The 15,565-nt window shown below is 41.5% G+C and overlaps 1 protein-coding gene across 1 annotated transcript in view; it reads left to right on the top strand.

Annotated features, from left to right (window-relative positions):
• OPHN1 (oligophrenin 1) overlaps positions 1–15,043 on the top strand; it is a 62,149-nt gene extending 47,106 nt beyond the window's left edge. Inside the window, exon 2 of the mRNA XM_006760337.1 lies at positions 14,882–15,043. Coding sequence (XP_006760400.1) covers positions 14,882–15,043 — 162 coding nt within the window. The remainder of the gene's footprint in view (positions 1–14,881) is intronic.
• The last annotated feature ends 522 nt before the right edge of the window (positions 15,044–15,565 follow it).

The raw sequence follows: 15,565 nt of genomic DNA, 5'->3' as shown, positions 1-15,565 counted from the left end.
AGAACAAGAACAGTTAGAAGACCACTGTAGTAATACTAGGGAGACATGATGAGATTCTAAAGTAAGGCAGTAGCAGGGAACAGAGATGATAGATTAGAGAGATATTAAGGTTATATAGGTGATAGAACTTGGTGACTAAATGGCTGTGTGATATGAGAAAGATGGAGGATGCTTGGATAATAATGTCCAGATTTCTGGCGTGGGCATTAGCATTGCTTTAAACAGTTAACTGCCATGCCTCCAATGGATAATATTGGAATTTCTTCCATATGCACTGGAATATTTACGAATTTAAGTTACCAAAATTTTCTTTTCAAACCCAGAGATGTCACTAACAAGTCTGATTTTAAAATCGGGTGACCAGAGTTGATATGCGAGGTTTGTGGCTATAGATGCACATGGCGTGTGGGGAAGGTCCGCTGCCTGTGTCTACAGATGCTTATGGTGTACAAAGGGTTAAATAATAAATAATTATAAGAAAATATTTAAGTGTGTTAAATTTTAGAAGTGTTGAGTTTCAGATAGCTCTGAGATACCCAGATGGCAGTATTAAGCAGGTGTTAAATATCCTATGTAATAACAGAGATACTTGCAAAATAGCCATCCCTTCTTGATGCCCAAAGCCATGCCCATCAACCAATCAGGAGTGATATGCAAATTAACCCAACAAAGATGGCGGAGGTCGGAGCCGGGATACTTGCTTCACAGCCATGGCTATCATGCAAGCATCCCGGCTCTGGCCACTCCAGGCCTGTTGGAGACGCAGAAGTCAGGGGAGACAGAGAAGTCTGGCTCCAGTGCCTGCAGCTGGCTTTGGCCTGGGAGATGAAGAAGCTGCACAGCTGGGGAGATAAAAAAGCTGCCAACCCCATGATCTCAGGCCACAGCCAGCTGGAGAAGCCACCTGTCCCACATGTCCTCAGGGAGACTGAGGAGCCAAGCACCAGTGCCTAAGGCTGGCTGCAGCCTAGGAGACGATGAAGCCTCCTGCCCTGTGATCCCAGGCCGCAGCCAGCCAGAGAAGCCACCTGCTTGTGATCTCAGGCTGCAGCCAGCCGGAGAAGCCGACTATACTGCATCCCAGGGGACACAGAGAAGCTGCCCACCTGCAGTCCAGGCTCCAGCAACTGCGGCTGGCTACAGCCCAGGAAACAGACAAGCCATCTGCCCCGAGGTCCCAGGCTGCAGCCACCCAAAGAAGCTGCCAGCCCTGTGGTCCAGGGTGCCAGCGCCTGTGGCCCGGGAAATAGGTTCCCTCTTCTCCCACTGCAGTCATTACTCCAATATTCCCCTTCTGAATTTCTCTCCTCTGTCACAACCCAACTCTACTTTTCATCTGAAGGATACGGAACAGAGAGACCAATGTTAAAAGCTTACATTTTTAAGCCGGTAAGGTTGGGACTTAAACATATAAATGGAAAATTAGAGTCCTTAAGGTAACAAAAGCTACAAAGGGAGGGTACAAGGGCAGGGCATGACATATTATATCCAGCAATCCATATAGGGACTGAAAACTTTGCAATGATGACAATTAGTGAAGATATGAATCAACTAAAATAGTTGACAGGGACAATTATTCCATCTTTGAAAATATCTACATCAAGTCTGTTTAAATAGATTTTCATCTGCATAATATAACACATTCTGACAAGACCACCACCACCAATGTGGTCAGTGTTGTGCCGATAAATGTTTAACAACTGACTCTCAATCAAAGAAAACAAAACTCTGATTTATACTATCGACCAATTTCCCCAGTAAGAGCAGGCTCTAGCACAATACTGAGTGGAGTGTAATAGTTAAATGGCATGGCTCATGAATTTGAAATGAGACTCAGCCACTTTTGGGTTTTACTGGTCAAGTTACCTGATCTCTCTATACCTCAGTGTTCTCATCTGTGTCATTATAGTACCTACTGTATGGAGTTGTTGCAAAGATAAAATGAAATCTGTGTATGACACAGCACAGTACCTGAAACAATAATTCACTCAATTTGTTATAAACTGTTACTACCTCAATACATTGACAAAATTACTCTACTTATGCTGAAAGAATGAAATTTTATTGATGAGAAAAATATCTTATTTTGTGATCTACATGGAGACAGTCAATTTTGCTTCCTAGACAATAGATGGTAATCTACTGCTAGAAACTGCAAGGGGAAAAATGACCTCAATCAACATGATTGAGGCAGTGTATTATTAGCTGGATCATAAAGCAGAGAGGATGCCATACATTCTGGGATACATCTGCAGTAAGAGGCTTCACCTCAGGTATTAATTCTGATCAACTAAGCATCAGACTTAAGATGAATGGTGAGAAGGATTCTGAGGCTGCTTCTAGACTTAGCAGGAATAGAACTTTAATACATAAGCAACAGTTACTATGGTTAATCATGGCAAGAAAAAACACACCATAATCTATTCTAATAAAAGGGTAATATGCTAATTAGACCACATGTCTTCTGGATGACCATCCGCACATCCTTCCTGACAAAGCCGGGCCCAGGCAAAACCGCCTGCTGGCAGTCCCTGGCACCAGCACCTACGGCTGGCTGTGGCCTGGGAGACAAAGAAGCCACCCACCCTGTAATCCCAGGCACCAGCACCTGCAGCTGCAGCCCAGGCAGAGCCACCTGCCCACCATCCCTTGCGGCTTCAGCTGGCCTGAGCAAAGCCGGCCTGGGTCCCATGTGCCTATGGCTGACCAGAGGGAGGGAAGCCTCCCAGGTGCCTGTGGTAAGTCGGAGGAGGGAATCCTGGGTCCTGGGTGTGGGGCTGAGGCAGAAATAGTTAGGGGACAAAAGATGGCCTCCCCCATATGGTCAAAGATGGCTACCCCTGTTTCAACACAAGATGGCCACCACAAGATGGCCAGCAGGGGAGGGCAGTTGTGGGCAATCAGGCAGGCAGGCGAGCGGTTAAAAGCCAGCAGTTCTGGATTGTGAGAGGGATGTCTGACTGCCAGTTATCCCCTGAGAGGTCCCAAATTGGAGAGGGTGCAGGCCAGGCTGAGGTACACCGCTCCCCCCCCCCCCATGCACAAATTTCATGCACTGAGCCACTAGTACTAGTATAGAAATCATTCGAGAAAACTAGTACTGCAATCCATGGGAGTGGATAAAACTGTTAGAGAATGTGTCTAACAGTTCTAGTGAGATCAATAGAGGATAGAGAACACAGTCTTGGGGAAAACCAGCCTTTAGGAAGATCCAGTGAAAGAGACTGGGCAGTGTTCAGAGAGTAGGAATATAGTCATACAGAAAGTTAAAGGGTAAAGGCTATTTTAGAGTAGGATTTTCACCCATGTCAATTGCTGGGGCAAAGTCAAAATAAGGCTTGAAAAGTGCCCATTGGATTTGACAATTAGGAAGCTAGAGGTGATCATTATAAAAACAATTTTTGAAAGAGGACATACAGAAAGACAAGAGACATATGAAAACATGCTCAAAGTCACTAATCATCCGAGAGATGCAAATAAAAACAACAATGAGGTACCATCTCACATCTGTCAGAATGGCTATCATCAACAAATCAACAAACAAGTGCTTGCAAGGATGCAGAGAAAAAGGAACCCTCTTGCACTGCTGGTGGTTGGGGGTACAGACCTAAAAGCTAGGAGAGACAAACCCTGGTGGGACTGGGACTCTAGCTCTAAAGAAGTATGCTGCCCAGCAGAGGTTGGTGCCACCGAGCTGGACGGGGCCCTGCAAGGCTGGGCTCAGACCTTGAGAAAAGGCTGCTTCCCCATTGGTGTGGGCAGGGTTTGTGAATACCAGGATAAGGGGAGGTAGAACCAGTTGCTGCTGCCAGGGTAAAGGACCATTGTTGTGTGATGAAGGCAAACAAAATCAGATCCAGAGACAGAGAAGCATCGAACAGACTGTACAACCTTTGAGGGAAGTTGAGGGGTGAGAGGGTGAGATCAACCAAAGGATTTGTATGCATGCATATGAGCATAACAAATGGACAGAGGCAGTAGGGGGGTGAGGGCTTGTGCTTGCGGGTGGGAGTAGCCAGGGAAAGGTCAATGGCAGGGAAAAGGAGACTTATGTAATACTTTAAACAATAAAGAATTTAAATTTTAGAAAAGTGTAGGTTCTTATCCAGGAAAGCATAGCTTCCTTTATTTTATCGCATACTTTATGTAGTTTAAGGAAGTAAAGTATGAATATTTTAAACAAACAAACAAACAAACAAACAAAAAACAGTTCCAAAAGATTAGTGTAGGCAGAGACCAGGTCAATGAGCAAATGGGATATGAAGATATGGAGCTCAGCGGATTGTGGAATGATATCAGCAGGATGGCAGTATAGGAATTTCTAGCACTGGTTCTGTCCCCAAAACATCATATATGCACAAATATCTTTACAAGAGCTAAGGAATCTGGGTGAAGGATTACAACATATGGGTGAAGCACAGAAATAAGATTTATTGAGGAAAGAAAGAATTACTAGTATATCACCACCACCAACCCCCTCCCAAACCTTGGAAGTCCAGCACAGAGGGTATACACTCTTCATGGAGGGACGGTGAAGTGAGAATCTGACTTCACTGTGGACTCCAGTGCTGAACTACCCCAGCAACAGGCCAACTCCTACAGACTGCAGTGTCTACTCCAGTCTCCCAGTGGTCTCCTTGCTCATTCAGGAGTCCAGCAACTTCTGTGACCCCTTATGACTTCCATAACCCTAGATAGATCCTGCAGCAACCGATTCCCAGTTGGTTCCTGCAAACCCAAGTCCCTAAACCATATCTATATCACTCAGTTTCCACATCTCCAGTCATCTCCCAAGGCACCAGTGGGCTCCCAAAAAGCCAGACTTCTGGTCCACCCAAGTTCTGGCTAACTCCCATGTCACCAGGCATCTGGTAAGCTCTCCTGAACCCATACTTCTGGCCTATTCCAGAACTGGCTACCTTCCACAGACCTAGCCTTTAGACTGCCTCGCACAGACATAGGTTCCCAGGCCACTTTAATACCAGGACTTTTTCTGCTGCTCAGGCTCCAGAAAAACTCCTATGCATCCAGACTCTTGGCCTACCTCACTTCCAAGCCAGCACCAGCACCAGCAACAGCCTGTAGGCTAGACCCCATGAAGCCAGGCTTCTGAGCCCCCTAGTACCAGGCTGGGCACCATAGACCCAAACTCTAGGCTTTCCCTAGTGTCAGGCCAGGTCTCATGGCCGCAGCTTTTAGGTTAGTTGCTATGAAACCAGGCTTCCCAGCCCATCCATCACCATAACAGTCCCTGTGGACCCAGATGCCAAGACCACCCCATGGATCCATCCACCTGAACCCAGATCACAGGCCCATCACTGCAGACTCAAGCACCAGATATGTTTCAGTGAGCACAACCTCAGGCCCATCCACTTAGAATCAGGCACCAGGCTTGTCCCTGTGGACCCAAGCACCAAGCTTGCTGCCCCAGGCCCCAGACCTTCCTGCACAAGAATTCTAGCAGCAGGACACCTGGACACCACGACATGTCCTACCCAGAATCTCAATCTGGGCTGACTTTTCAAGTGCTTTGCCTGTTGAAACCAGTCTGTAAAGAATGGAAGAGGCCGAAACCGGTTTGGCTCAGTGGAGAGAGCGTCGGCCTGCGGACTGAAGGGTCCCAGGTTCGATTCCGGTCAGGGGCATGTGCCTGGGTTGCGGGCACATCTCCGGTGGGGAGTGTGCAGGAGGCAGCTGATCGATGTTCCTCTCTCATCGATGTTTCTAACTCTCTATCCCTCTCCCTTCCTCTCTGTAAAAAATCAATAAAATATATAAAAAAAAAAAAAAAAAAAAAGAATGGAAGAGATGTCTACTTTTTCAAATGCACACAGACATCAATGTAAGGCCATAAGGATAAAGAATAAAGGGAAAATGATACCACCAAAGGAAACTAATAAATCTCTAATAAGTGACCCTAAGGAAATGAAGGTCTAGGAATGGCCTGACAAAGAATGCAGAATACTCATCTATTAAAATTTTTTTAAAGATATTTTTATTGATTTCAGAGAGGAAGGGAAAGGGAGAGAGAGATAAAAACATCAATGATGAGAGAGAATCATTGATTGGCTGCCTCCTGCACACCCTCTCCTTGGGATTGAGCCCACAACCTGGGCATGTGCCCTGACCTGGAATCAAGCTGTCATCTCCTAGTACATAGGTCAATGCTCAACTACTGAGCCATACAAGTGGCACCAAAATAATACTCTTAAAAAAATTCAATGGACTACAAGAAAACAGAGATAGAGAACTAAATAAAGTTAAGAATATAATACATAAACAAAGTGAGAAGAAAAAAAAAGAAATAGAAACCATTAGAAAAAAAACACTGACTGAACTAAAGAATTCAGTAGAGACCTTCAACATCATATTCAACCAGACAGAAGAAAGAATTAGTGAATTAGAAGGCAGGCTATTTGAAATAATCCAATCAGGGGAGCAAAAATAAAAAAAAGAATGAAAAATGGTGAGGATAGTCTATGTAAATTAAGGGATTCATTAAAGGAGACAATATTCATTGTTTGAATCCCAGAAATCCCAGAAGGAGAGTAATGGGAGAAAGCGTATTTAAAGAAATAATGGCAGTTTCTAAATCTTAACTATGGTGAATTGTGCTGCTACACATGATCTCACTCATTTATGGAATATAATTAACAACATAAACTGATGAACAAAAACAGATCCAGAGACAGAGAATCATTGATCAGAATGTCAAACCTCAGAGGGAAGGTAGGAGAGGGTGGGGGTAAGGGGGAGAGATCAACCAAAGGACTTGTGTGCGTGCATATAAGCCTAACCAATGGACACAAACACAGGGGGGTGTGAGGGCATGAGTGGGGGGTAATGGGGGGATAAGGACATATATGTAATGCCATAGTAAATAAAGAAATTAAAAGCCACAAAAAGAAGTAATGGCAGATGAGTGGATTAAAAACCTGTGGTACATTTACACAATGGAATACTACGCTGCTTTAAAAAAAGAAAGAACTCTTACCACTCGCAACAGCATGGATGGACCTGGAGCGCATTATGCTAAGTGAAATAAGCCAGTTGGAGAAAGATAAATATCACATGATCTCATTCATTTGTGGAATATAATGAACAGAAATAGATCCAGAGACACAGAAGCATCAAACAGACTGAAACCTCAGAGGAAAGTCAGGGGAAGGTGGAAGGGGAGGGTAAAAGATCAACCAAATGACATGCATGTATACATATAAACAAAATCGATGGACATAGACAGTAGGCATGTGCTGGGGGGTGAGAGTGGCCAGAGAGAGGTCAATGGGGGGAAACGGAGACACTTGTAATACTTTAAACAATTAAGAATTTAATTTTTTTTTAAAAAAGTAGACTGAAAAGAAAACCAATGGAAAAAATATCCTCATTCCTGTCGGGGGAAGTAGGGGAGGGCGGGCAAGGAGAGAAATAATGGCTGAAAACTTTTCAAATCTGGGGATTTATGAAGCTAACAAGTCCCCTCAAAATTTCAACCCCAAATGATCTCCAACACACATTATAATGAAAGAGTCTAAAATCAAAGACAGAATTTTAAAGGTAGCAAGAGAAAAAAAACCCTCACATATAAAGGAAACCCCTATAAAGCTATCAACCTATTTCTCAGCAAACACCTAACAGACCAGAAGAAAGTTGGATGATATATGCAAAGTGCAAAAAAAAAACCAAAAAAACCCTGCCAATCAAGCATACTTTACCTAGTAAATCATCTTTCAGAAATGAGAGATAAAGACTTTAACAAATGAAGAAAAGCTGAGTCAGTTCATCAACACTAGATCCTGCCTTATGAGGAATACAGAAAGGAGTTCTTCAAACAGGAATAAAAGGACACTAGTAAGTAATATAAATATATATATGAAAATACAAAACCTGCTGTTAAAAGGAAGTATAGAGTCAAATTTAAAATACTCTAATACTATAATCTGGCAGTGTGTTAATCATGTAACTATAATATAAAGGTTAAAGGTCAAAAGTATTCAAGATAAATTTATAATTTGTTAATGTATACAGAATCTAAAAAGAGGTAAATTATGACATTGGAAACAAAATATGGGGTGAAGTATAAAATGGCAGATGCTTTTATATGATCAAAGATGTTAGATTTAAATAGACTCTTAAAAATTTATCTTTATTGTTGAAAGTATTACAGATGTCCCCTCCCCCCTCCCTATTTACTTTCTTGGCCCCTCTCCCAACTCCTTTCCAGTCTATCACTGCCCTGTTGTCTGTGTCAATGGGTTATGCATATATGCATATAAATTCTTTGGTTAATCTCTGCCCCACCCCCCTTCTCTCTGAGAGTCATCAATCTGTTGCATGCTTCCATATCTCTGGATCTATTTTGTTTGCCAGTTTATTTTGTTCATTAGATTCCTTAATGGATAAATAGACTCATATCTATATTTTTGTTTATGTACACTTTCTGGTAAGCATAAAGTAAAAATCTACAGTCGATACACAAAACAAAGAGAAGGGAATAAAAACATACCGTTACATAAATTATCACTTGACAAGAAGAAAGACAGCAAGAGAGGAGAGAAAAACAAAGAAAAAACAGGTGAAGTACAAAACACCTAGAAAACAGTTATTAAGGTGGAATTGGTAAATACTATCAATAATTGGTAAATGCTATCAATAATTGTTTTAAATATGAATTGATTAAAGTCTTCAATCTAAAGGCATAGAGAGGCTGACTGAATTAAAAACAAGTTTCAACATAGCAGACTTGTCAGTGTGATCACTTCATAAGCTATATAAGTGTTTAATCACTATTCTACACCTGAAGGTAATATAATATTGTATGTCAAATGTAACTAAAATATAAAATAAACAAGATCCAACAAATTGCTGCATAAAAGAGACTCACTTCCAATTTAAGGAAACACATAGGATCAACGTAAAGGTATGGAAAAAGTTATTCCATGTACATGAAAACCAAAAGAGAGAAGAGTAGCTATATTTACCAGTACATCAGACAAAGTAAACTTTAAGCCAACAACTGTAAAAAAGGACTAGGGAGATCATTATATAACTAGTGGCCCAGTGCACATTAAAAGGGAATTAATTAGAAGAAATAATTTAATATTGCTATTTGCCCTTTCTCTATAATAGACGTGTCAGAGATGAAAGAAAATTAGTAAAATGTATATGAAAATCTTCCCCCTGTCAGAGTTTGGGGTGTGCCGCGGGACCCAGAGTCACGTTTTTGCCCAACCATGCCTCGAAATCGCATGAGACCCAGACCCGGCCCCAACCCCGTCAAGCCCTGCTGGGCAGGGGGCAACCCTCAAGTCCTCTGGCCCAGTGCTGGGCAGGGTGCACAGCACCAGGTCCTCTGTCAAGCCCTGCTGGGCGAGGGGTGCAGCCTCAGGTCCCCCAGCACACCCTCAGGTCCCCTGGCCCAGCACCGGGGTGGGGGGTGCGTGCTTTGTGGTCTCTCATCAAGTCCGCAGGATAGGGGGTGTGGCCTCAGGTCCCTTGTCAATCCCCGCCAGGCGGAGTCACAGCCTCAGGTCCCCTATCCCGGTGCTGGGGCAGGGGGCACAGCCTGGGGTCCCCCAGCTTGGCACTGGGGCAAGGAGCACGCCTTGAGGTACCCCATCAAACCCCCCGGGTGGGGTTGTTTTCTGAGGTTCCCCCCTCCAGCCCGGCACCATGTAGCCTCAGGTCCCTGCTGATCACTCTGTTATGGCTCGTTACAGGAACGCTGCCTCCACTGTGGGCACAGCCATCTTGTGTTATGGGAACCACAACTCTGCTGTGGGTGCAGCCATCTTGTGTTACAGGAACCCCGCCTCCACTGTGCGCACAGCCATCTTGTGATGGCATGATGGCGTGAGAGTTAATTTGTGACGCCATCTAGGCTATTATTAGATAATAATAAGAGCTACTATTTATTGAACATTTACTATGTTCCAGTGCTTTACATTCAATGCCTCATTTACTTCCCATTTTACAGTTGACAAGACTGAGACTTAGAAGGTTTTATATCTTGCTAAAGTTCATACAGCTAATAAGCTGTATAGCCAGCAGTTACACCCACAGCTCTGTGTCTCCAAGTCCATGCTTCAGACAAACCTTGAGGGGTTTAGTTAAAGGATAATTCTGAGCATGTCACTTTCCTTCTTAAAATACTTCACTGGTTTAAACATCAGGATTTGTTTCTGCCGCCCTCCCCACCCTTGCCTGTGACCATTTCCTGCCTCCTGCTCCATGCTCCAGCAACCCTGACCTTCTTGTGGGTCCTCCCGTTACATGCACTACTTCCTGCTTCTAGTCGTTGCCCAGGTTTTGCACTCTACCTAGAATGAACAGCCCACCCCCTGCAGCTGGCAACTGTTTGCTACTCTTCCACTCCCACCCCCATAAACTCCCCTACCACCCACTGGCTAGATTAGATATGGCAGGTTGGCCAAGCCCCCCATTGGGAACCTTCACCCCATGAGGGTGTGGCCAGCCTGGGTGAGGGGCTGATGGCTGTTTGCAGGTTGGCCACAGCCCCCAGCCACCTAAGCTCCCAGTGGAGGCTGGCTGGAAGCAGGTATCTGGGATTTATTTTTCTTCTATAATTGAAACTTTGTTTCCTTGAGATGAGGCCACAGCCAGCCAGGGCTATATTTGGGTGCTCCTGCATTGGGTACATATATGTTTATCAGGGTTATATCCTCTTGTTGTATTGATCTCTTTAGTATTATGAAGTAGCCTTCCTTATCACTTGTTATGGCCTTCATTTCGAGGTCTATTTTGTCAGATATAAGTATTGCTACTCCAGCTTTTTTTTTTTCTCATTTGCATTTTCCTGACAGATATTTTTCCATCCCTTCACTTTCAGTCTGTGTGAGTCCCTTATTCTGAGGTGGGTCTCCTATAGACAGCATATATATGGGTCATGTCTTTTTATCCATTCAGCCACTCGATGTCTTTGATTGGAGCATTTAGTCCGTTTACGTTTAAAGTTATTATTGAAAGGTACTTAGTAGAAATAATTGTATGCCAACAAATAGGACAACATGGAAAAGAAGGATCAATCTGTGAACTAGGAGGTCATGGTTCAATTCCCAGTCAGGGCATATGCTCAGGTTGATGACTCAATCCCGAGTGTGAGGTCTACAGGAGGCAGCAGATCAATGATTCTCTGTCATCATCGATGTTTCTCTATTTCCCTTTCCCTTCCTCTCTGAAATCAATAAAAATACATTTTTTTTAAAAAAATAAGGTTAAATTCCTGGAAACATACAACCTACAAATACTGAATCATGAAGTAATAGAAAATATAATCAAGCTAATAATGAGTGAGGAGATTGAATCAATAATCAGAAATCTCCAAACAAAGAAAAAATCCCAGGACTAGGTGGCTTTATTGGTGAACTCTACCAAATTAAAAGAAGAGTTAATTCTAGTCCTCCTCAAACTTCAAAAATATTGAAAAGAAGGGAATGTTACTAAACTCATTTTATGATGCCAAAGTTACCTTGATACCAAAGTCAAATAAGGACTCTACAAAATAGAAAACTACAAACATATATATCTGTTGAATATAGACACAAAATTTCTCAACAAAATACTAGCATATCAAATTCAACAGCATACTAAAGGATAATACACCATGATTAAGTGGGATTTACCCCTGGAAAGCAAGGGTGGTTCAGCATACACAATCAATAAATGTGATATACTACATTAATATAATTAAAAATAAAAATCATATGATAATCTCACTAGGTGCACAAAATGCATTTTCTAAAATTCAACATCCTTTCATAAAAAAATATTTTAAAAATTGGGTACTGAAGGAATGCACCTCAACAAAACACTTCATATATGACAAGACCACAGCTAGCATCGTACTCAAATGTCAAAAGTGTACAGCTTTCTCCCTAAGATCAGTATCAATACAAGTGTGCTCTCTTAGTATTCCTATTCAACTTAGTATTGGATCCCTAGCCAGAGCAATTAGGCAAGAAAAAGAAATAAAAATCACCAAAATTGAAAAGAGGTATGCTATTTCTTATAATTCTTATTTGGTGCAAGACATTGCTAATTTTGCCTTCTTGGATCTTGGCCATTTTTTTTTTTTTTGTATTCCTATAAATAATATTCTTAAGCTATTTTCTGAGATACATTTAAGTTACTTGAAAACAGCTTGATGCTTTTTTTTAAAGTACTTCTTTTAAAAGTATTTCTTTTAGTGTTTGTTAGGCAGAAAAAGAACAGTGTTTCCTCTAGGGTGTTTGTTTTATTTTTTTAGCTAATGAGGCAAAACTTTTCTGTATATTCTACCCAGTGTCCTATGAATTATTCTATTTTTCATTGTGGTTGGTGAGAAGAGGAACTCTTCCAGGTACTCTGTGATCTTAGGTATTGTTCCCTGTAATTTTATCATGTGGTTCTTGCCTCACACATATGTGTTGGTCAGCACTCAAAGTCTTAAAAAGAACCCCTACAGATTTCCAGAACTCTGTGCATCAGTCTTCTCTCTGGTAGTCTGCCCTGAAAACTCTCACTTCTTTGCCCTCCCCATACTTGCAACTCAATGTCATCAACTTAGGGAGACTGATGGGCTTCCGCTGAATTCCCCTCCATGCATTATGTTGTGCAGACTCCAATCTATAAGCTGGACCAATCATAGGGCTCATCTCATTAGTTTTTCCTGTCTCTTGTGTATCACTGCCCTTCATTGTCAGATTTTAAATGCCTTGAAAACCATTGTTCCATGTATTTTTCTAGTTTTTTTTTTTTATTGTTTCAGGCTGAAGATATTAATCTAGTCCCTTTTGCACTATCATAGCTGGAAAATGGGAGTAGCTATAGTGGGCCATTTAATTTTAAGTGTGTTTGACTTTTGGCTCAGCAATTCTAATCACTCTACTAATTGCTGGAGATATAGCAGTGAACATGATGATATACTTCCATATAGCTTACAATTGAGTGAGGAGACAGACAACAACAAAAATAAATAACCACAATATACTATGCTGTAAAGTGATAAGGAATGCTTAGAAGAACAAAACTTAAACAGGAGCCCTGGATAGTTTGATTCAGTGGTTAGAGCATTGGACCATGGACCAAAGGATCACAGGTTCAATTCCTTGTCAAGGGCATGTATCTCAGTTGCGGTTTGATTCCCAGCCTTGGTTTGTGTGCCTACTGAGGCAACCAATCGATTTGGCTTTCCTGTCAGTGTTTTTCTCTCTCTTTCTCTCCCCTCTCTTCCACTCTCTCTTTAAAAAAATCAGTGAAAAAATTATCTTCAGGTGAGGATTGAAAAAAAAAAAAAAACCTTAAACAGGAGAGGAGCATAGGTAGTGTTGGGTAGAGGGAAGCATGTCAACGTTTTAGATACATTCACCAAGAAGGACTTATTAAAAGTATATTTGATCATAATCCTACTGGAATTGAGAGAGAAAGCTACATGGATGTTTGGAGATAGAGCACTGCAAATAGATGAAATACTCAGTGCAAAGGCCCTGGAGTATTTGATGAATAACAAGGAATAAGAATACCTAAGCAAATGCTCACAAAATTTTAGGTATTTATAATATTGTTACTAAATAATAGTGGAACCAGAAATATAACCCCTAACTGTATGGTCTCAAAGCTCATCTGCTTACTATTATGTCATAGTCTCTCTTCGCTAAGCCATGAGACATTGAGACATGTACTATCTTGTGAATATTCTTGTATTGTTCTCTACCATTATCCAGGTATAACACAAGTTTGCCTTGTGTTTCCAAACATATAAATCCCGTGACTATGCAGCCTATGTTGACTCTTTTCTGATAGAATATTGGGCTCTAACATTTCTCTTTATACTAATCATTGGAGTTGATTTCATTATTGCATTGAATAATAGTCACCTCCCTCCCTCAGCACATGTGTGTTTCCTCCCAAAGTGTGTACTCTTTGGCCAAAATGTCATTCTCCCCAAAGACATGTGAGACACTATATAAAAATTTTAATCAAAGTCCCTCTCTCATCAATCCAACACTTTTTACATTTTCCAAGGTACTTTGTTTTTGTCCTATTTTTAATAAGTAATGCATAAAGGGTATGAAATTTTAAAAGATCAAAATGATATAGGAATGAAAATAAGTTTTCCTTCATCCTTTCCTCAGCCACTCATTAGTCCTGCCTTGAGGCAAACAATATACCAGTTTCTTTGGTATCCTTTCAGAAAAATTGAGTACATGTGGGTATTTTACATTATCTCCACACTCCACCCCTATTCATGCCATATACCTTGATTACAGTTTTCACTTGATTATCACTGCACCCTATCTGTGTTACAGATGAGGAAACTAAGGCTCAAACATGGGATTAGACTTGACTAAGGTTTCCCAGGCTGTAAGTGGAAAATCCACTACTGATGTTGGAGTTTTTGTCTGTATTATTTCTTCCACACTGAGAAATGCCAGATCATGTGCCTTGAACATGGTAGGAGATTTCTAAACTCTTGCTGGTAGCTAGAGTGATTAAAATAATTCCTCCATTTCTTTAATCATTTTAGAATTGCTATGGCAGACTCTAGATGTAATGCTGACTGGCATCAAATAGTAGTTAGTATAGGGCAGTGATGGCGAACCTTTTGAGCTCGGCGTGTCAGCATTTTGAAAAACCCTAACTTAACTCTGGTGCCGTGTCACATATAAATTTTTTTTGATATTTGCAACCATAGTGAAACAAAGATTTATATTTTTGATATTTATTTTATATATTTAAATGCCATTTAACAAAGAAAAATCAACCAAAAAAATGAGTTCACGTGTCACCTCTGACACGCGTGTCATAGGTTTGCCATCACTGGCATAGGGAGATAAAAACTTGATCTTTCTAATTGTTTCCTGTAAATATTCCCCCTTTACAGATCTATTCAGGCCCACCTGAGGAAAGTGCTGCACCCCCAGTGCCTCCACCTCGAGTGACAGCTAGAAGGCACAAACCAATCACGATTTCGAAGCGCTTGCTGCGGGAAAGGACACTTGTCTATAATACTTCTTCCCTAGATGAAAGTGAAGGTCAGTACTAAAATTTACCTTTAGCTTCTTAACAGTGATTAGACACAAAGAAAGCAGAAGTGGAGGTGTGGCCATTTTTCTCCATGTAAATGTAGACTTTTCCTGGCTCCTGGCCCATACAAAGCATGGTTTTAAAAATGTATGCCCAAAGAGCAAATTCGTCCTTTGGCAGTAAATAGGATAAGGATAAACCTATAAAGCCAGTTACCATGATCCCTTAGGATGCCAGTGGAGAATCCAGGAGGTTCTTAGATTTGTACCTCAATACATAGAAATGGGTGAGCAATGTGCTTTCTGAATGTTCTGAGATTTTAATTTCAAATCTAGCTAAAATGGAGTAATGATATCAGCAAGATGGCTGAAGAGTAGTTTCCAGACCATGTCTCCTCAGAGTAACATCAATTCGTACAACCATCCATACATCAAAATACCTTCATGAGAGCCATGGTAACCAGCTGAGGGATTATAGCACCTGGGTAGGACACAAAAATAAGAAAAAGTGCATGCATATGGCAGGAAGAACATTTTTATAT

This window comes from Myotis davidii, unplaced genomic scaffold, assembly GCF_000327345.1.
Source record: "Myotis davidii unplaced genomic scaffold, ASM32734v1 scaffold3317, whole genome shotgun sequence".
NCBI lineage: Eukaryota > Metazoa > Chordata > Mammalia > Chiroptera > Vespertilionidae > Myotis > Myotis davidii.
The sequence above is the reverse complement of the archived record's forward strand: the minus strand, read 5'-3'. Positions and strand labels throughout refer to the sequence as shown.